The sequence below is a fragment of the Xenopus laevis genome, chromosome 2S, assembly GCF_017654675.1.
Source record: "Xenopus laevis strain J_2021 chromosome 2S, Xenopus_laevis_v10.1, whole genome shotgun sequence".
NCBI classification, from domain to species: domain Eukaryota; kingdom Metazoa; phylum Chordata; class Amphibia; order Anura; family Pipidae; genus Xenopus; species Xenopus laevis.
In genome coordinates this window covers 38,909,612-38,932,098 of record NC_054374.1, presented here as the reverse complement: position 1 = coordinate 38,932,098, position 22,487 = coordinate 38,909,612, and the positions used below count along the sequence as shown (strand labels likewise).

Here is a 22,487-nt window from a genome sequence, read left to right as displayed (position 1 = left end):
ACAGCTTAGTCTCAAAGATACAAATATCTTTGAGACTAAGCTGTTTTTGATTGGATTTAAATCTATTTAAATATCAAAATATTATATGAATACCTCAACCTTTTCATTTACTCATAATGCTGGGCATTTGGCTTGAAATTAAAGTTTTATAAACGCGACCCTCAGTTGTTTCCCCACATTCGTTCTGTTTGGTGGGCAGAACTGTAAAAAAAAAAAAAAAAAAAAAAAGCAGTTTTGCTTCTGTCACTTTAAGGCGTTTCGTGATTCAGCAGCCAACGAGAAGATTGTCCTTCAGCGGTTGCCGTCAGAGGTGTGTGCTCTGGAAGGTCGGGTGGCAGAGGTTACAGCTGCACCACGTGTGTATGTGTGTGAGAGATCAGCCGGCTCTGTCCTTCCTCTTAACTCCGGAGACGCACTGAGACACACAACGGAGGACATGGTCAGCAAGACGGAGGAGCCCGGCGTGCACAGCCCGCTTCCTGCAGCACAGACTCCTGACAAGAGCCCGGAACCCTGCTGCGGTAATTAGGGGAGCTGCACATACAGCCCCATATCATTGCGTTACCCTTTAGCTTCTTATAAGGCACTTGGCATTCTGGCTGGACTACGAGCCCCGACATCCTGCAACGTTGACTTCAATGTAAAAGCATGCTGGGTATTGTAGTCCAGAACCAGATGAGGAAGCCAATGATTACTAGTAGTTTCTCTCTCTTCTACTCACTAGGTCTGTTCTGTGTGTTTCCCATCTGTGACAATGTTTGAATCACTTACAGCCAGTGCATTGCGGGTGGGGGGATTCCTCAGGAATATGCTGAAGGAAATGTTTGTCTGGATGTCCTTGAGTAGTTTCCTTACAGAATGATGGAAGTACGTTAAACCTTTATTATCCGAATTAAGAACATGATCTATGCAGAATATGACTGTGCTGAGGGTTTGACTTTGTCCATGCTCTTGTACAGACTTTTCCTTTTTTTCAATGGGCAGTAGAGACTTGAAGCACATCATGAAAACTAGGGTATTGGCTCAAATGGAATTAAAAGAGTGCTCCAATGAGCAGTAGTTTATCGATTTTTAGTGTTGTCTCTGATATTAATGCCAGGCTCTCAGCTCAGCAGATCAACAACCTTAACTCGCTGCCTGCATAGTCTTTTAACCCTATAGTCTCTGACAAGGATCCTGAGAGAGAGCTGTTGTAGTGAAGTCTGATATTGGCAGTGTAAAATCGCTAAAGTCTCAGACACTGCTAAAATGTATTTAAATTAGAAAAGTGTTTCGAGGGGCATTCTGAGTAAGTTTACATTTATTTCATGCTGCCATTGCCATGCACTTTCATTCATTTGTAGGATGCCTCCAACCCTGTTTTGAATTTTTTCAGGGGGTGGATTTTGTGCAGCTTCCTTCAATGGCAGCTTTGATTTGTTCCCAGAAAGGCCTGCTTTGTGCTTGTTGATGCATGCAATTTGTTTTTCTTAATCCAAGGACTTTGAAGTTAAACTTAGCACTGTCCTTGGTTTCAGTGCTATCTGGAATGTCTGGCTAATGCATAAAGCAAGGCTGTGGTTATTCAATTCCCTTCTTTTAAAACCCTACTTTAGCTTTAAAACACTATTATATATATAGCGCAATCATTAAAATCCATATAAAAAGCGAATGGCTGCAAATAGTAACATAGTAAGTTAGGTTGAAAAAAGACACATGTCCATCAAGTTCAACCTTTTAACCTGCCTAACTGCTAGTTGATCCAGAGGAAGACAAAAAAACCCCATCTGATGCCTCTCTAATTTGCCTCAGAGGGGGAAATGTGTTCTTCAAATGCCCATCAATGTCTGGCTCTTGACCCTTTTAGCTGGCATGAAGTTTTTTGGTGTGTAGCAAAAGTGGCTGCAGATCTGGTTGTGCAGGAGTTGGGTTGATGGACTGGACCTACGTGTATGGCACCAACATAAAGGACACCTGTTGGGTAAAAATGTTATCCTAGACAAAGGTGCTGGCTAATAGAGCCCGCATTCCGGTTGGGGATAAACGTAGGTTTTTGTTTTTTTTAATAAAAGCCCCCCGCCAGCGCTACGCTACCTGCACCGGAGGGAGCTCCCAGTGCGAGTAGCCATGTCCGGTCACTCGCATGCGCATAACGAAAAGCTGCCCCGGATTGCTCATTATGCATGTGACATCACATGCGCCTTATGCACATGCCAGTGACACAACATGGCTGCTCACACTGGGAGCTCCGTCCCGGTGCTGGTAGCGTAGCGCTTGCTGCTTGTATTACTTGTCTTGCTAATGGCCTCTCATATTAATATACCAACCTCTAATTTAAACCAGTGCATGGTTGCTAGGGTAATTTGGACCATAGCAACCAGATTGCTGAACTTTCAAACTGGAGAGCTGATGAAGAAAACACCAAATATAATAAAAAATAAAAACCAATTGCAAATTGTCTCAGAATATCCCTCTCTACATCATACTAAAAGTTAACAAGCCCTTTCAGGCATCATATAAACTATAGGGTCACATACAGAATTTGTAAAATAAGCCAGAAGGTGATTGGCCAGTGGATAATGGAAAGCTTTAGTTGGTTACAGGTTGAATCTTCGCTGTGACATTGGGTCAGTAGATTATGTTGTTGGGGGGGGGGTTCATAGGAAAATGTGTCAGAATGTAATAGAATGGACCAGTGACAGTGTATTATAGGCAATATTCTCTTTTATAAGCTACTCATGCGACCCCCCCCCCATCTTTAGAGGAGTGGTTTCTCCCTAAGGGTTGTCCCACTGGGAATGTTTATGTTACGCTAGAAAGTTAATGTGAAGGCTTCTACCCTTGTTCCGCTGCACTGCTGTGGGATAGGTACGTTACTGATTAGGCGCTATCGCTGAGCCTTGGAATACGGGTAACTGATCTATTGATTAGAGCTGTACTGTACTGAGAGCATTCCGACTGGGATTCATAAGGGGACAGTACTGTGTGGGCAGCGAACGTGACAGGCTGATGGTCCGGGCTTCCGCATGTATTTATTGGCGCGCGTTTCTGTCTCAAGGGTTGTCTCAAATATCGGGCTCGCTCGAGTAGTTACGAGCATTGAACCTGTCCCCCCCCCTGTTGCTGTGGCGATGAAACCCGGTGTTCGCAGCTTCCTGAAAAAGGTCACCTTCAGCAGACACTACCATTTGTTCACTCTTGGAGGGGTGTTTAGAAAACCTGAAATACTTATGCGTTCTGTAAGCGCGTTCTCCACACGTGCTGGGGCAATCTACGATACACGCACCTCGTTGTATTTATAGTGTGAGTAGTTCTCAAAGGCTTTACACGGTAATTTATACGGCTTAAAGGATTTGGTTGTTGCGCTGCCTCCTCCTTTTGTTTTAGCCTATGGTGGTATGTTCCATGCCCTCGGAACTTCTCCCAGACAACGCTAGGATTAGCAGGTTGTGTGGGAGGGAACCGGAAGTAATTGAGAGGTTAGTGATGAGAGGATGTGTTAACCCTGTATTACTTACAAAAACAATTCTTCCACATTTCTACAAATGAAAGCATTTCATAGATGTAAGGGTAACCTGCAAGACCTATTACTGTGCATTTTGGTAGATACACAAGCAGCAGCTTTGAGAATTCTGTGAATTTTATTTAAAGGGCACATAAAGGCAAAAAAAATAAAATCCCATTTTTACTTTCTTTAATGACAAAGAAACCTGTCTCCAATAAACTTTAATTAAAAAACGTACCGTTTTTAAAAGAATCCTGACTGTAGTGAAATTCTCCCTTCATTTACTGCTGTAAATTTTCAGATGGTCCCTAACTGCTGAGCGGGGAAACAATCATACTTATGAACAGCAGGGGGAGCCCCCGCCCAGACTACACTGAGCATGTGCACAGTCTTAGTCTTGCAAAGATGTTTAACAAAGTTACAAGATGGTGACCCCCTGTAGCCATTATTTGTTTGATTAGGCTTGTGGTGCAGTAAGTTCATGTTTATATTTAGTATACAAAAGAGAGCATTTCTAGCCTTATACTATTTTAGACTTTACAGGCCCTTTAAAGAGAAAGTGTACCCCCATTTCAACTTTAGTGCAATGAATTGTGCTTGGACTGGACCTAGTTTTTTAATGGAATACTGATTCCAAGTGTCATATAGCAAAGTGTAACTTACATTTAAGCAGTTTGATTAATTTTCATTAACACCCAGGCCTGTATAAATACTGGGTAAAATGTCTCTTGTGAAATTACCCTTAATAAATGTCTTTTATTTGTGAGGTTGAGAAACAAGTTTTAAAGATTTCCTGTGTATTTTGGTGCAGTTCACCATGAAGTATTTCCTTACTGTGAACATGTATATGTATTATTTACTTCTGATGAAGACGTGTTTTTCTATGGCACGTTTGATGAATTGAGTTTTCTTAATTTTCTTTTCGTTAATTTCTATTGGAGTTGTTAAATGAATCAATACGATAAAATGGAAGAGAGTCGCACAACACCATTATTGTTGCAGGTGGGGAGCTTCCCCTTATATTTTTCACCACTAGTAAATCAACGTTTCGGGTGGGGGGGGGGGTTTCGATAAAAAACAGCACCTCACTTTTATAACACACAGAAATGGGACCTGTTATCCAGAATGCTCGGGACCTGGGGTTTTCCGGATAATGGATCTTTCTGTAATTTGGATCTTCATACCTTAAGTCTACTAGAATATCATGTAAACATTAAATAAACCCAATAGGCTGGCTTTGCTTCCAATAAGGATTAATTATATCTTAGTTGGGATCAAGTACAAGGTACTGTTTTATTATTACTCAGAAAAAGGAACTTTTTTTTTTTAAAATTTGGATTATTTGGATAAAATGGAGTCTATGGGAGACGGCCATTCCATAAATTCGGAGCTTTCTGCATAATGGATCCCATACCTGTAGTTTTAAAAAAAATTAACATATGGAGTAAAAAAGATTTCGGATTTATGAATTTTGCTTTTTGCAGATGCTCTAACTAATTGTGAAAGCTCTCGAAGGCTGTAGTTTGTGTTAAATTTTGTACTTTCTAATGCTTAGTGTGGGTACTGGGGTTCATTTTGGTCTGGCTTATTTTAAAACTGGACTAACCGATCAAGGAAAAGTTAAAACATTTTCCATTCATTATCCAATATGTCAGCACTCACTCATATTTAATGGGAAGATAGCCATTAAAATGAAAAGAAAGGGAACACTGAAACCGTTTTGCATATACAAATGTACTGTAGTCATCGTAGCTTCATTAGAAATCCTCAGGATCTAATGAATTTTGAAATTGGTAAATCATTTTCAGGAAGTACAACTATAATGGTAGGGAGTTCAGGGTACCAGTAACTGATTGTGTGAAAAAACGGTAAAACTTGTAGAAAACTTGTAGAAAATTTAAATAAGAGGGGCTACATCAACTTAATATAAATGCAGTGAGTCTTCATTTAGCACCTTGCATTTAATAGGTGTGGCCCTGTTTTTTCAACTGTTTCCTGGGAAATATTAAGCCCATGTCCGATATTTAAACTCAGACTCATTCTTCTGTAGAGCGAAGTCAGACAGTGCTTTTAATTCTTTCATTTTAGAGTTGTCTATTTCTCTGCTGTCGTTTTCTCTGTGCTGATTAAGATGGGCAACAGCATTTGCTGTTGTTACTGTAGATATTGCTTGGAAATATATTCTCCTGGGGCGGTCTCACATTCAAAAGGAGAAACAACTTACCTGCTTCCACAATTGAACAGTGGTTCAATACAACCATTGGCTAAAACTAATTATGGAATTTTTGAAGGTAACCAGCATGTAACGTTGCATCAGGATGTGCTTGCAAGTGACCGCTCCATCTGGCCTTTCAACTCGCATAAAGAAGTGAATAAGAAGCTTCATGATTGCAAGGTGTATGAAAAAATCTGTGGCTGTGATGAAGTTTATCCACACTGTTGCCATTGGGTGCACTCTGAGGCCTGTCACGTTCCTTTTGCCTTTCCCAGTGACCTTGAATCAGCAAAGTGGGCAAGCCAGACTCCTTCACTTCTCGCATGTATTAAACCCAATGCTCATGGTCTGACTTTTTCTTCACAAGAGCAGAAGAAACATGTGGAAGCAGCTGACATGAATGCCTGTCCACAAGCAAATGCAAGGACATTACAAAGATAAATACATTTTACAATCAGGATTTGTGTGCCTACTTAGGGTTTTTGTTTAACTGTTATGGGAATGAGTTAAATGTTACAAATCAGTGCATATTAGTGAATATGACAAACCAAATGCTCATTTTGCCATGCTTAAACATCAATCTACAAGATTCAACCCAGTAATCCAAATGTGATGCAAATACTGATTCAGTCCCTACTGAAAAGAAATAATCTTAGATGAACTTTGCTAGAATATGCCCTGTTGCAAAATGTCAACTGCCATTAAAAGAAGGCATAGAAAAATAGCCCTGTAAAGGGTCAAGTTCACATACTTATACCTATATTAAATATGTTATATTATTGTACATATATTAAATATGCGTTAAAGGGCAACTTAAGCTCTCTTTAAAGGTTAGCTTTATTACATCTGCCAGCTATAAGAATTTTTATTTATTAGAAGTTACTTCAAGGCATGTTTTGAAAAATTTATTTTGGTTTATACAAAAGTTTGCTGGGGATTCAAACTCCCCTACAGATTTAAGATGCCGTGCTCACAAATGTTGTAAACACTAAGTACATTTGAGCACAGACTCCCAAGACTATAATCATTCTTAAACCATATCCTGGTTTCCTTTCAGCAATATTTGGGATCTCGCTCACTGTCTGATTTTTATGGAGCACCCATTAATTTGGTATTGTGTATAACAATGTTTTTGCAGTAAGTTTTATGGTGTATTGTACTGCTTCTCTTTCATTTAATTGTGTTACACAGATAAACTTGTGTTGCTGGTAGAACAGCTGATTTCAATGCTGAAATAATTCACACCTTTCGTTCTTCTGTTTGAGCAATTATGGCTGCTGTTTGAACCTGCCCTCACATGTTTGTATGAGCGCAAATAAAAATGGAAAGTGTATTTCTCTGGGTGCCTGGTGCAGTAGTTTCCTAGATTGTGTAGTTGCCTTACTGAGGGGTAATAGTACTGGCAGGGGTACTTAGTCTGAAGGGCAGTTAGGGTGAGATATGGGGAGAATTCCATTTTCTCTATAAATGCATTAGGATGCCCAATTTAAAGTAAATTAGGGTGACATTTGGGGTAAAAACCTATCTGATGCCATACAGTATATATTATTGAAACTATGAATGAATTGCTGATTCCAGTGTTTTCCTTTACTTGTATCTTTAATAGGATCCTGATTTAAAGAGATACTGATACTTATAACGTTGCCATAAAGTATTTGCAAGACATTTGCATGCAGGGTAAGCGTAGCGGAGCACATGGGCGCCATCTTCTTCTCTTCGTTAATGTTCGGAAAGTAAGCACCATATCGGCACATGCGTAGTTGATGCAAACCTCCGGTTCTGGACAACTGCGCATGCGGCAAAAGGGACGGAAATAGCCAAAGGGAAGGAAGAAGACCTGAAGATTACAAAGAGAAGAAGATGGTGCCCGTGAGCTCCGCTGTGCTTACTCTGCAACAAGGGGTAATTAAATGATTAGGGGCAATTACTGGTTATCACCTGTGTGGGCGGGAGCAGGGAGGGGGCACTATGTAGGGTCGGGGGTAGTGGGTTTTATTATATGGGGGGTTGAATTCTCCTTTAATCATACCATTACACAGAATCAGCAGCATGTATGTCATGACTGTTGGGTCTTTTGGTTTTCTATTACTCGACTACACCTACTAGTAAATTATTTTGTGTGTGTGTATATAGAAATACTTTTTATGGGGTATGGTAACCCCGTATTATTGCTCATTCTACTCCCAAATTATTTTGAAATTATGATTAGGTGTGCTGTTTTTTTGCTCTTCCTATGTTATGACAAACAATTATGTCAGCAGTTGGGAACTTCCTTATATTTGGAGTTTAGGCTTACATAGGCAACTTTTTTTTCTGCTTGGTTGTTGCCTTGCCCATATGTGACAAATAGGGCCTGACTACTATCACACATGAGTGTATATCTGAGACAACATTCTTGAGAGCCTAGCCCTAGGCTCCTTGAGAAAGGAGGGACCGAAACGTCGGATTTACATGTAACATTATATGAAAATAAAGCACTTTTTTCACTTCAACTACAGTGTGTGCTGATCCTCCATTTGATATATATATATATATATATATATATATATATATATATATATATATATATATATATATATATATATATATATATATATATAAATAAATAACACTGTAAAGATGCACTGAAACACATTTATTTATTGTTGCTGTGAGTGCTTTTGTGGACTACTACTTATATTTGTGGTTAGCACCTGGCTGAGCCTTTTGCTTTGTCTCACAGTCTGTGGGAACCACCTTTCTGTTCACTGGAAATTAAGAAATGAGATCTCAAACGGCAAAATATTTAACATAGGCATCATTTAATCTGGTTTTGTGATTGTCATTTTCCTGGGGTACGTGGAATTGGCAGCCTGTTTCTGTGACATGATGCCTGTCTACTAATGCAGCTTGGCCTGTAGGTTTCTTTTCTGTTAATGGGAAGGGAATGTATAAACTCACCAAACCAACACATCCAGTTCACTGTTGTGCAGCCTCTGCCCCAGGTGGTTGACACACCCATTGGAGAGCATTTTTCTAAACTCTGTTTGCAGCATTTGAACATATTTCTTCCTCCGCCCACTCTCCTGTATCAGTCACAGTCTTTTATTTGTGCCATTCATTTGCAATAGAAAGCAGATCTTACAGAGCCAGCTATTTCTGTGTCCTACAGGACACTGGAGTTGTACAGGTAATAATCTCTCTCCTTTCAGCTTCTATTCTTATTTCCTACTGGAGGTAATAGATAAAAGTTGCTTGTGCTTTGGACTGATTAGCTTTTGTACTTTCTTTCTTCGATTGTACACTGCTTGTCTTAACATGCTTCGTGTAAAAGTGTGCTCTAGTGGGGTTTTGGCTATAGCAGTATATTTACTGATAAGAACTTTTCCTCGTCAGTGAGGAACTATACCGGTGATTCAATCAAAATATTTTTGCCTAGTTTGTGTGGCCTATCGGTTTAAAGGAGAACTTTTATGTTTGTGTATCTTCACTACCCCAAGGTGACCACAAACATTTAGCTGTAAAGATCTGAGCCTTTGAAAATGCCCACAGTAAATCTCAGTCTTCTATGCTGCTGCTTCAAAGCACGTGCTATTAGTTGCCCTAAGTTAGGGACTCACTCACAATGTACAATGACTGTGTGTGTTTATGTACTCATACAGTGCATTTTAGGCAAATCTAATTTTTAAGTGATTTGCTTCTCTAATAAACTAATAGTAACCTTGTAATTGATGGTGACCAAACATTAATCCATATTGGTGGCAATCAAATCCAATGGATTTAAATAATTTTTAGCAGTCTTAAGATTCAAGATCCAATTTATGGAAAGACCCTTTTTGGAATAATTAGCTCTGTAGCATTTCATGTAGCTTGATATGAGTCTCATTATCATGAACCTCATTATCATGAACCTCTTAATAAGAGTCCAGGTCACACAGAGCATGTTGAGTGTCACATGATGGCCTTAAAAGTTTTAAGATGGCGAGCTCCTGTGGATAACTTTAAAGGCCTGAAAGGGGTTGTTCACCTTCCAAACACTTTTTTCAGTTGAGTTGTTTTCATATTGTTCACCAGAAACAAAGACTTTTTTTCAATTGCTTTACATCTTTTATTTTTTACAGTTTCCCCAAAATGTAAGTTTAATAATGTTCATGTCCCTAATGTTTCAATCTAGCAGCCCAGTGATCCAGGAGCATCTGAACTGTTACAATTTGCTACATTTAGTTGATACAATTAGTTGGTACATTTCTCGGAAGCATCTGTGGAATATTAGCAACTATTGTATCCATTCTAACAGCTGTCTTTAAAGGGGAACTCCGGCTTCCAAACCAAAATTTGAAAAAAAAGGTCCACATAACATAGAAACCCCTAATATACCCATCACAGTTACCTGTTTCTTTAAAACGTATGAATAAAAGCCATTTCTATGCTGAAATCCAGCTGTTTAACAGTTCTTCTCTTTCTGCATCTTTTGATATCCTGGCAGGGAAGGAGGGACTAAATACTGATGTTACAAATTGTTACAAATTGTAACAACTTCTCCACAGCTTACAGACAGCATGCAGGAACTACATAACCCACGATGCATTGCACTGTGATGTTCCTTTCCTTATTAAAATCACGTGTGCAGGGAATTGTGGGGTTTGGAGGGTGCAGACTAAGGACAGATGGCTGCTGATACAAAGTAACAGTAGTCAGCCAGCTCAGCAAAGTAGTCAGACAGATCAGCAGAAGAGCAGTGGGCTAGGCATAGGGAACTGTTCCAAACCATTAGAAATCATGAAAAGTCTGCATATTTTCTAATTCATGTATATTGCAAAGTTGCGTGAAATTATGTTTACTTTTCAAAAAGCTTTAATGAAACTCAGGGATTCTGCTCAACAGGGACAAAGATAACAAATGTATCAATATAGAGCAGTGTAAGAGTAGGCGACCCCCCACCCAGAGCTGGTTTAGCAGGTGAGAAATGAAACTTTAATCTCAAATATTAGATATAATAATAAATAATAAATAATTTAAATCTTAATATCTTAAGTCTACTATCAAGTCATTTAAACAGTAAATAAACCCAATAGGCTGATTTTGCCTCCAATAAGGAATAGTTATATCTTCGTTTGGATCAAGTACAAGGTACTGTTTTATTATTACAGAGAAAAGGGAAATGTTTTTTTTTTTTTTTTATACAAATTTGGATTATTTTATTATAATGTAGTCTATGGGAGCCGGCCTGGCCTCCCTGTAGCCAATAATAATAAACCCCAATAATTTTTATGCACACAATAATGCTATCCTACTTTACTATGTCCTTGAAATTCTACTAGAATACGTTTCAAACAGGGTATAGTTCTCAGACGATGCCTAAATAAAGTTATGTAATGAGATATAGTTTGAAGGAAATAAAAAACGACAACAATCAAAACAATTTAAGTCTTTGTTGGCAGGTTAAGTTCTTTTGGCAAGATGTAAGCAGTATGGAATAGAAACATGCAATCAGACTGCTTCTTCTACTGATATCTTTAAAAAATGCTTATAGATTATTTTCATATGAAGTTTGACTTATCATTTTTTATTAGGTCAGTGGGTCAGTGCACAAATGGGGTTAATGGTTTATTTCTTACTGAAAGCAGAATTTATCAGTAAGTTGGCCCCTGTCCCATAGAGGTTACATGTTTTTTTGCTTGAGAGGGGGTACCATGTTTAGCATTGCTGCTTTGCAGTATTTGGGTCCTAAATTCTATCCCAGCCAGGGCAGTACTCCTATGGAGTCTATGGGAGATTGGCTTTCTGTAATTTGAAGCCTTCTGTATAATAGGTTTCTGGATAACAGATCCCATACCGGTAATAATAATATTAAGTGACTTGCACACAGCCTTAAGTTTATATCAATACATGATTTATTAGTCTGATGTCTCTGTTACTCCTGCATATAGTAAAATACAGTTTCATATGAAGTTTTCTTCCTCAAGTGAGCTGGCAGATATAAATGTTCATTTATCTAAATTGGTTGCAAACAGGTTGTTTTATGCTACAGCGTGGCTCCTGATCTTATAACCCCCTTTGGGCTGGCAGGATTTTTTAGGGGGTTATATTGTCTACTGCCATGGCCATTCAACCTGCCAAACTTTGTGCCACAAACGACCCCCTGTATCCATGCTAGTATACGTAGTAATAATTACAGCTTTGCTGAATATTTGAAGGTGTAGTGGTCCTTTAATTCTCCTCAAAAGTCACACTCCTAACTTTTATTCTAGACAGCAGATTAAAGGGGTTGTTCACCTTCCAACACTTTTTTTAGTTCCGTTTGTTTCATAAAGTTCTCCAGAAATAAAGACTTTTTCCAATTACTTTTTATTTTCTATGTGTGACTGTTTTTCTAATATAGATGTGAAAAGTGTAATTTTTCACCTTCTAAAGCAGCGCTGGGAGGGGGGTCGTCGACCCTGTAAACTGTTCTAAATTGATACATTTAGTTGATGTTAGTAAATGCTATGATAGGTTAATGATAGGTTAATATGGGTTACTAGACAGCAACTTGTATACAACTAAGATACAGAACTATTTTCTTAATTCCCTCTGCCTGCCGAGTTGGATCTAGTTATCAAGCTTTAAGCTATTTCACATGCACATATCATTGTAGTCTCAAAGCATTCTTTGCATCTCTGCCAAAATATAGGTTAATTAGCTGCTCATATGCTACAAAGATATACCCAGCCTCTAAGGTTTGCCTTAAACAATACAGCTGCTTAGTGTTCATTGCTAAATCGAGTCTGTAACAACATGTATCTGGAAAAAAACAAAAACATACGGTATGTTCTGAGGACATTCATCGTGGAGGAAAAACTGGTTAGGCCCAAGTTCCATAGTATTGTTTTATAATACACAACAGCCATATATAAATGGGTTTTTTTTTCCCTCCAATTTTCTTTTTTTATTGAAAAATATTTACATCAACTTCAAACAGTATCGGTCTCGCAGGACCTACAAGTGTATCATATGCTTGATCCGTCTCATACCAGGTCACGAGAATTATGCATATATCAATGGGATGGGGAGGGGGGGATAAATATGTTTTTTTGACCCATCCTCTTGGGATACTGGTCACTTACTACTTACCGCAGACTGGCCCTCTTTTTCTTCAAAAAATACACCTGTCTGGGGTAACTTTTATGTGCACCATCCAACCATATCCTGCACTGCCCTGGGCCATTGAATACGTGGTAGAGAATGTTTATAGACTCCTTTTGGACATGGAACTCCCCATGTACTTCTAATATCTTAATATTTTAGACTGGAGTGTACAATATTCAATATTCAAATACATAGAAATTGCACCTTAAAATGTCTGCATTCTACTAAATAAGGTACTGGTATGGGATTTGTTATCAGGAATCCTGAAAAGAGGCTTTTTCCATACTACATAATACTGTGTAGAAAATGACTATGGTATTTACACTAACTCCTAATACACATTGCCCCCAGTAAAGAATAAAATACTTTTAATAGCAGATTATGTTTTATTTATACAGCAGTTTGCTTTTCTTTTTGTCCCCTCCCTTGTCATAGCATGGCAAGGGAGAGAAACACGCAGTGAAGGGAGGGGGGAGGAGGCAGGACAACAAAAAGGGCAGAGAGGGGTTGAATGAACAGGGCAGGGAGGGAGAGAGAGAAAAACAAATACTGCAGGGAGGGGTTAAATGAACCGGGCAGAGAGGGAGAGAAATGACCAGTGTAGGGAGGTGGTTAACTGAACAGGGCAGACAGGGAGTTAAAGGAACAGTGCAGGGAGGGGAGGGGGAAAAGAAACAGGACTGAAAGGGACAGTTTAGTGAAAGGAAAGGGTGATCTGATGTCTGCAGCGAAGGACTGAGTGTGACATCACAAGCACACCCACTCCTCCCTCATTGGCTGCTGATCTGTAATTTAGGGAAGGACTCCACAAGCGTTTTCAGCGCAATCCGACGCGCTGCGGACAAAAATATGGTAAGTAATACAATTGTTGCGACAATTTTTGACGCATGCGTTTTGTCGCAGCACGTCGGATTGCGTCAAAAACACTTGTGGATTCCTACCCTTAGGCAGAAGGTTCCGACTGCTCTACAGCCTGGAACTGGAAAACTCTGAACAGAAAGTTGCACAGGGGGAGGGCTGGGCACAGTTTTCAAACTAATAGACTTTTCTGACCCAAAAGGTATTCAAATAAAAACTATTTCTTCTACATTATTTTACATGGTTTGATGCATTGTGAAAATGTATGGTATAGGTGCAAAACTTTCCTTTGGCAGAAGCTCAAAGTTGCTTATTTTACATTGGAATTCAAAGTTCCTTATATTACATTTGCATATCATAAGATAATTCTCTGTTTCTCATTGAATGTAGATCATTCAACCGGCATGAACTTGATGAACGGTGATGGAGCCCATGAGCACGAGGCTGAAGCAGAGTCAAATCAGAATGGACATGAAGTGGAAGACAAGACTGAGGAAGGAAACGAGCAGGAGGTTATTGTTATCCAGGACACCGGTTTTACGGTGAATGTTCAAGTTCCCGGAGTTGAGACTTTTTCTATCCAAGTAAGGTTTTGGTCTATGTCTAGTAACTTTAATGATTAAAGAAAGGTCTAGCTTAGTTTGTTATGGACAGATGACTGTTGCTCTGTTTGGAAGGAATGCTTACTTTTTGGCGTTTCTTAAACCTATATTGAAGGCACCCGAGTTTGTTGAGAACTCTTTGCTACTAGCATATTGTTATAGGATGTATATTTGTTGGCCCTCAAACTGCTGTGTAGTCTGAGTGACCTGTCCTATTTTTAATTATTTGGCTCTTTGTTCAGCAGAATATTGATTTGGAATTCAAGTAGCTACCTGGTTGCTAGGGTCATGTGGTTTGACTTAAAGGTATGTAGGAAAGGGACTCAACTGAAAGATAAATATAAAAAATAGCAATAACATTGTGGCCTCTGCCTCTGCAAATGTAAAAATTATCCAATCAAAAGTTGCTTAGAATCGGCCAAGAATGTAAAGTACAAGAGGTCTGTCGGAGTCACAGTGCAGTAGTGATTATATCGCCCTACTTCTTTATGTCAGGTCTCTCCCCAGGAGATGGTGCAGGAGATCCATCAAGTTCTCATGGATCGAGAGGACACCTGTCACAGGACATGCTTTTCTCTTCAACTTGATGGAAATGTACTGGATAACTTTGCTGAGCTGAAGACTATAGAAGGCTTCCAAGAAGGCGCAGTTCTAAAGGTTGTGGAAGGTGAGTGTGTGCTCAGAATTCAGTTCTAATGGTGCATGTGTTTAGGAGTTTGTTCTAAAATTGGTTAAGGGCAAGTCTGTTTTTCTTCCAGGAACATATAAAATGTAGATTTCTCCCTCCAGCTTGTAGGAGATAAGCACATCTGGTTTAATTCAATGAAATTTGTTACAGTATTTTAAGGCTATAATTGGTAGAAATGTTTTGGCACACCACTGACAAGTGAAATTATATTTAATTCTATGTTAAATTGTTTGTTTAAATTCTCAAATGAGCCATACATACCACAGTGACAGGCCCCTTCATTATTCAAGATAAGCCTGCAGTCTAGAATATATTTAATTTTTTTTCAGTTCTAGTTTTGCTCCAGCAGAATCCTGCTCAGAAATCCATATTTTAAAAGAGCAAACAGATTTTTTAAAATATTTAATTTAAAAAATTGGCATGGGACTAGACATGATGTCCATCTCCCAGGTGTCCCTAGTCACGTAACTTGCTCTAATTTCATTCACTTTTTTCTGCTGCACTGCAAGTTGGAGTAATATAACACCCCTCCTCTTCCTTCCTACTCATGCAGCCCATCAGCAGTTTATCAACAGAACAATGGGCAGCTAACAAGATAGCAGCTCCCTGAAGGAATAGTTTGCATCATTAGGTGAGACTAGGGAGCATGACTATGGTCATATTAAAGTATCATGAGAAGGGGAGAAATAATATTTGTCTCAAAGCAGTTCCATCCCGAAGTTGGCTCCTTTTCAAAGCTCAGAGTATGGTCTCCACACCAATATTACAACTAAAATATTTACATTTGTTGGTTCAAGAATTATAGTTTTAAATGGTAGAGTGAATTATTTGCAATGGAAACAGTGTAATTTAGAAATATAATAAATAAACCATAAAAATCATGACAGAATCCTTTTAAAATGTCTTTCAGCAACATGTTTTTTTTTTTTTTTTTTATCACATCTTTGCTTCCCCTCATAGAGCCATATACCGTTCGGGAAGCCAGAATCCATGTCCGTCATATTCGAGACCTGTTGAAAAGTTTGGATCCTTCAGATGCTTTCAATGGGGTGGACTGCAACTCCCTGTCATTCTTAAGTGTCTTCACTGATGGTGATCTTGGAGGTATGTAGCATAAGAGGATGCCTGACAGATTAGTTTAGGTATTGTTATACTAAGGACACTTAGTTCATTAATATTTTTTAGAATCAATATAATATTTTTTTCAAATAAGAATTGAGGTACCATTTGCTTTGGAAACACATGGACTTGTATATAATCACTGGGCAAATTATTGGTTGCCTTTGGTTACAGGCCATTGCTCATAAAAGAGACCCACCGTTATGTGCCATATATGTAAAGATCTGCTTGTTTAAGGAGGTTGTCAAAAGAGCAGATTTTTCCCTGACTGTGACTGCAGGCTGTCAAGACAAGAATGGCATCAATGAGCCCCGACAGCATTTTGAAATTTGCCCGGTCAAAAGTTATCAGCTGGCAGACCCTTAAACCGAGCAACTTTTATTTGCACTTATATGGCCACCTTACGGCAGGGAGTTGCTCATCCCTCATTATATTTGTTAGCATGCTGATTTATTGTTAGCAATAAATTAAATGCATATGCTTTGAAATAAAATTAGTAATAAGTAAGGAAATTAAAACCCTTGTTACGTAATAACTTAAACCACTGGATCAAAGCAGAGGTCTGACCAAGGTCCGTACTATTATGATTCTAAAACTAAGGCGAGGAAAAAGAACCCCACTTGGCCTCTTATCATATATAATAGTCACTACACAAATATTGCTCCTCTATTCATAGATAATAACTTAAGAGCTAAATTAACCTTAAAAAAAACTCATCGGCCCCTTGGAGTGAGTTGATTGGCAGAGAGGGGCATCTGTGTGCTCTCTTTGTTTTTACTTTATACCATATCTGATTTTAAAAATAATTTTTGTCCGGTAACGTTTGTGTATGAGTGGCGATTAGGTGCCTCATTGTTCAGTTCAACCTTATTCTCCATCTCTCTGCCAATCTACTCACTCCAAGGGGGCCAATGATTTGTGTTTTTCTTAGGTTAATTTAGCTCTTTACAGCTTGGGGCAAGTCTAAACAACGAGATCACAGTCATAGTTACCCTGCCTTCTCCAGCTTTGTGGTGTCCCAGGGATACAAATTACTAGGCAGAAGCTTTTGGGACAACTCCACCACTCTTTATATCATTTCTCTCTGTCTTCATGAACTTGAGCAAGTGGCCGTATTATTTATTCCATTGATTTATAATTATCGACTCCATTTTCTATTTATATATCGGAATTAATTTGGGAATCAAATCTTTTTATTAAGTATTGCACAGCACTTTAGATCACTATTTATTTAACTTATTGGTGAATTCTTAAAATAATTGGCGCGCTAATTGAATTAAGTGATTGTGTTTTCTAATTAGAATTATTCATCACCTAAAATAATTACTTGATAACCTTACACTGCACTTTAGTTATTAAACTTAACTGTAAGCATCTGCACTTAATATACCAATTAGTTGGATTAATTAGTGTGATTTTTTTATAATCGATTTCCTGATCTTAAGTTATTATCTATGAATAGAGGAGCAATATTTGTGCAGTGGCCATTATATATCATTAGAGGTCAAGTGGGGTTCTTCCTCTCCTTATTTTTGAAATAAAATGAATCATGCACATGAGAACACAATTAAATAAGAAAAAAAAAATCTAGGTTTGGCTTATTAAATCTAAAGCTATCCTTAAAGGTGATTTGATGGAGGCCCACATAGCACAGAAACCCCTTTTATACCCATCACCGTTACCTGTTTCTTCAAAAAGTATGAATAAACGCCATTTTTTATGCTAAAATCCAGCTAACAGCCCTTCTCTTTCTGCATCATTTGAAATCCTGGCAGGGAAGGAGGGACAAACACTGATGTTACAAATTGTAACAACTTCTCCATAGCTTACAGACAGCATGCAGGAACTACATAACCCACAATGCATTGCACTGTGATGTTCCGTTCCTTATTGAAATCATGTGTGCAGGTAATTGTGGGATTTGGAGGATGCAGGCTAAGGACAGCTGGCTGTTTATACAAAGTAACAGTAGTCAGCCAACTCAGCAAAGTAGTCAGAAAGATCAGCAGAAGAGCTGGGGGCTAGGCGTAGGGAACTGTCAGAAACCATTAAAAATCATGAAAAGTCTGCATATTTTTTAATTGATGTATATTGCAACTTTGCTTGAAATTGTTTTCTTTTCAAAAAGCTTGTTATGTTTTGGTGGAGTTCCCCTTTAAACAGAAATTTGCAAATGTTTTTTTGTGCTATGTATTAATATAGTATTTATTTATTGGTGAGATGCTTCATTATCCATTGTATAAATGTCACCATTTAGACAGTGGAAAAAAGAAAAAGAAAGGAAACGAACTTGAGCAGATTGATTGTACCCCACCTGAGTACATTGTGCCTGGGAGCAAGGAAAGACCATTAAGTGTACTGCAGCCTCAGAACAAAGACTGGAAGGTAATGTGTCTTGGGTGGCTTGTCCTTTCTTTCTAATGAGAAAAGATTAATGCTTGCCATACACAGGCCACCACCTCCATACTACTTCAGCAGCTTATTGGCTTGTGTATGGGACCTACCAAAGGCCTACATAGTCAGTGGCTAGCTGAAAAATCATCCAGATATCTATTGGGCATGTTTGAAAGTTCCACTAGGCAAGGACCACGTCAGTGGGGTCATTTTAGGCACCTCAGTATGATCCAATCTTTGGCCACCCAGCCAACAATCACATTAAAACTGACCTACTTGTTGATTAGCAGTCTCACCAAACATACACATCTCAACGTACATGTCCAGTTTATGAGGCTGCATAATATTAGCAGCTGTATGTATTCGATAACTGGAGGGGTTTCAGTCTGATTCCAAAGGAAGAAGATAATATAAAAATAAAATAAATCTTTTGCATGTTTTTTTCACTCCAAATGCTTGTGTTACAGCCCTTGCAGTGTCTGAAGGTCTTCACTATGAGTGGCTGGAATCCACCTCCTGGCAACAGAAAAATGCATGGTGATCTGATGTATCTTTATGTGATAACCATGGAGGACCGGCATGTCAGCATTACTGCATCCACAAGAGGATTTTACCTCAACCAGTGAGTCTTGGGCTTTACATAAACATGAGATGACTCCGGCAAAATAATTAACTCAAATATTCATGAGGCTGTGCAAGAACTTGAATGCATTTTAGTTGCATTAATTGGCATTTTACAGAAAAAGATATGTTGACATTACATATTCTTTAAAGTGAAATACTACTGTATTGAAAGTGATTCTCTATATACTTGTTTTTTCCAAATAAATTCCTAGTAAATTACAATACATGTAGCGCTCTCACTAATAATATAATCCGTATAATATAATATAATATCGTATTTGTTGATATCCCATACACAACATACCTCATAGGAGTTCCTGATGTTATTTCCGGAATTATTTACCATGGTCACCCAGTTTTTTGACTGCACTCCATGGCAATAGGCTATGACCACTAGGTAGAATTCTTTGGCACTTTATTGTTCAATTATCAGAATGCAGTGGATCAGGCAGTCCTTTCAGTTTTTTCAGAAATAATTGGGAGTGCCAGCAGACACACAGCACTGTAATACCTTTCTGAAGTTTAATGGTGAGATGACCTATCCATGGTATCCGGTTCTGGAAGAAAGAGGTGTAGTTCTCCACAATCCTTTAATGTTAATAACTTTTATTCCTCTTCCTTTTATTATTCATTCACAATTTCAGAGACACATTTGTGAAAAGCCTTTACAGAAAACAATGAAACATGTTTGCTCCGAGCTTTATGTAGCTTATCTGTGCCTTTGTACACTTTTGTATTGATTTATGCCTTTTTCAATTTTCACATGCAAACAATTTTTCTGATGATTTTATGTGAATGTGTGCCACACCCTGTTTTGTGTTACTGTAACAGGCACACTAATCTTCATGAAATACATTTACAGCAATTAAATCAGTAAATGTTCATTTGCCAAGAGAATCAACTTGCATAACTTGTCAAACCTTGCTCCCCTGCAGATCAACAGCATACAACTTTAACCCCAAGCCAGCCAATCCCAGTTTCCTGAGCCACTCCCTAGTAGAACTGCTGAATCAGGTCAGCCCAACTTTCAAGAAGAATTTTGCCGCCCTACAGAAAAAAAGGTAAATCTTGTTCTGTTTAGCTTCGAGTGTAAGTATATCAGTGGAAAGCGTGAAAGCACAGTGTCTTCTTCTTGTGCTGAAACTAGGGATGCAACGAATCCACTATTTGTGATTCGGCCTAATCCCCGAATCCTTGGTGAAAGATTCAGCCCAATACCGAACCGAATCCTAATTTGCATCTGCAAATTAGGGGCAGGAAAGGAAAAAAGGGGAAAAAAATTCTTCTTTTGTGACGAAGTCACGTGATTTCCCTACCCACCCCTAATTTAGGAATCCGATTCAGTTCGGTCAGGCACAAGGATTGTGTCAGTATGGAAATTTGCTTGGGTAGGGGTGCTTTAAGGGGACATGTCATCCAGGCAAAAAAGCTGTATAATAAAAATTCATTTTCAAATTAAACATGTAATTTTTTTTTCTTTAAATATCCATACATTTTAAAAACCTCAGTTGTCAATGATATTTTGCCTTCTCCTCCGGCATAGAAATCACTTTAATTTTTGCAATTGCTCTCATTGCCATACCTGTGTGGGGGTGCATTTGTCAGGTTGTCCTCCTTTTCTGGTGCATACATTAAGCCTACATTGATAACTGTTTCCAAAAAGGTACCTGCCTGTATGTTTTAATCGTGGATTTCCAATGAATGAAGAAAACAAAATTTATATCATTTTATAAGTTATTTTGCTCAACTAAAACAATAAAATAGGACTTAATTTCTTAGGGTGACAGCTATTGAGTCCCAAACATTTACATATATAAGCATGTACCTGTTGTCCTTAAAGGGCATGTAAAGTCTGAAATAGAATAAGGCTAGAAATGCTGTATTTTGTATATTAAATATAAACATGAACTTACTGCACCACAAGTCTAATCAAACAAATAATGTTTGCTTTCAAAGTTGGTTACAGGGGGTCACCATCTTGTAACTTTGTTAAACATCTTTGCAAGACTGAGACTGTGCACATGCTCAGTGTGGTCTGGGCTGCTTAGAGATCGTCACAAACAAAGCTTGAGTTCTGCATGGCTGAGAAGTAAGGTGGGGGCTCCCCCTGCTGTTCATAAGTATGATTGTTTCCCTGCTCAGCAGTTAGGGACCATCTGACAATTCCTATCCACAGCAGTAAATGAAGGGAGAATTTCACTGCATACAGTCAGGTTTCTTATAAAAACAGTACACATTTTTTAATAAAAGTATATTGGAGATATGTTTCTTTTTCATTAAAGAAAGTAAAAATGGGATTTTATTTTTTTGCCTTTACATGCCCTTTAAAAGGGCCGTTATATGCCCCTTTGATCATTTTCAGTTACATTTTTTGTGCTAAACAGGGCAGACATGCAGATTGAGGCATTCCATTTTTGGTCCTTGTGAGGAAGATAATTAGATAACCAGTGCACATATAATCTCCAAGCATAATGGACTTCTGCTAACAAAACAGGCTCAGCAACGTGGGTAAAGGAGGGGTTAGTATAGAATTTCCTACCTTACAAACGCAAAACATGTAGTAGCTTTATTCTCTCTGTTTGCCCTGTTAAACTCAAGAAATGACAAAAAAATATTAAAATTATTAAAACCATTCAAATACTATTTATTGAGCTCATGTTAAACAAGGGGGTATGCTGCCTTATCAAACTTGTATCATAAATGTTTATATTTGAATACATAACAATAGCAATCTATATAATGTTTAGATAAATGTAGTAACCAGTTACCAATTTGCTGTACATTTTTTTGTGCTAGTGCACATACTAAAGAACATTTGCCAGTTTCTTATAACAGAAAGGGTACTGTTACTGAAATTAATATGTGGGTGTAAAACATTTGCCTTACTTCATTATTATTTGTTAAGCCCAAAGAACATTTACTTGACTAGTATTTTTTGTTTGTTTTTTGTTGAAAAGAGGCTTTTCTCTCTTAGGGATCTGTGTGTAATAATGGAGAAAACAATAGAAGCTGATTAGCATTCTCCATACCTAGAAGAAATGTCTTTCTTTTCAAATATTAATTTTGTTTGTATATTTAGTTTCCTTTCATTCTGTTGGCTTTCAGAAATAAAATCTCTGTATGCTGCTGAGTTTAGGAAACTAGGATCAATATTCCATGTACGGTACCTGATTTTGGGTACAAAAGCCCATTGCCTCCCTTTGTTCTGTCTCAATTATCTGAGTAAGAGCAAATTCCAAGCTATAATATGCCAGCTATATAATTTTAGACTCTCCACAGGACACGAACCCCTCATGCGAGCATTGTGGGCTCTTTTCCCCCTTACCTTAAAATATTTTGTTGAAAAAAAATCTCAAAATGAAGAATGTGATGGAACTTCTAACCACAATATCTGTT

The 22,487-nt window shown here is 38.2% G+C and overlaps 1 protein-coding gene and 1 pseudogene across 4 annotated transcripts in view; both read left to right on the top strand.

The window, feature by feature from the left end:
- Positions 1–282: 282 nt before the first annotated feature.
- LOC108709352 (clustered mitochondria protein homolog) overlaps positions 283–22,487 on the top strand; it is a 48,789-nt gene continuing 26,584 nt past the window's right edge. The window contains exons 1-7 of one of the 4 annotated variants that reach the window (XM_018249117.2): positions 283–521; positions 14,055–14,248; positions 14,762–14,933; positions 15,915–16,058; positions 18,331–18,458; positions 18,935–19,089; positions 20,027–20,152. In XM_018249117.2, coding sequence (XP_018104606.1) covers positions 437–521; positions 14,055–14,248; positions 14,762–14,933; positions 15,915–16,058; positions 18,331–18,458; positions 18,935–19,089; positions 20,027–20,152 — 1,004 coding nt within the window. In that variant the 5' untranslated portion in view covers positions 283–436. Of the gene's footprint in view, positions 522–2,736; positions 2,848–2,949; positions 3,283–8,717; positions 8,869–14,054; positions 14,249–14,761; positions 14,934–15,914; positions 16,059–18,330; positions 18,459–18,934; positions 19,090–20,026; positions 20,153–22,487 lie in introns of those variants that run through there. The other 3 variants (XM_018249118.2, XM_041583671.1, XM_041583670.1) reach the window with 3 other exon arrangements.
- Positions 4,808–7,032, top strand: LOC108709353 (annotated as a pseudogene).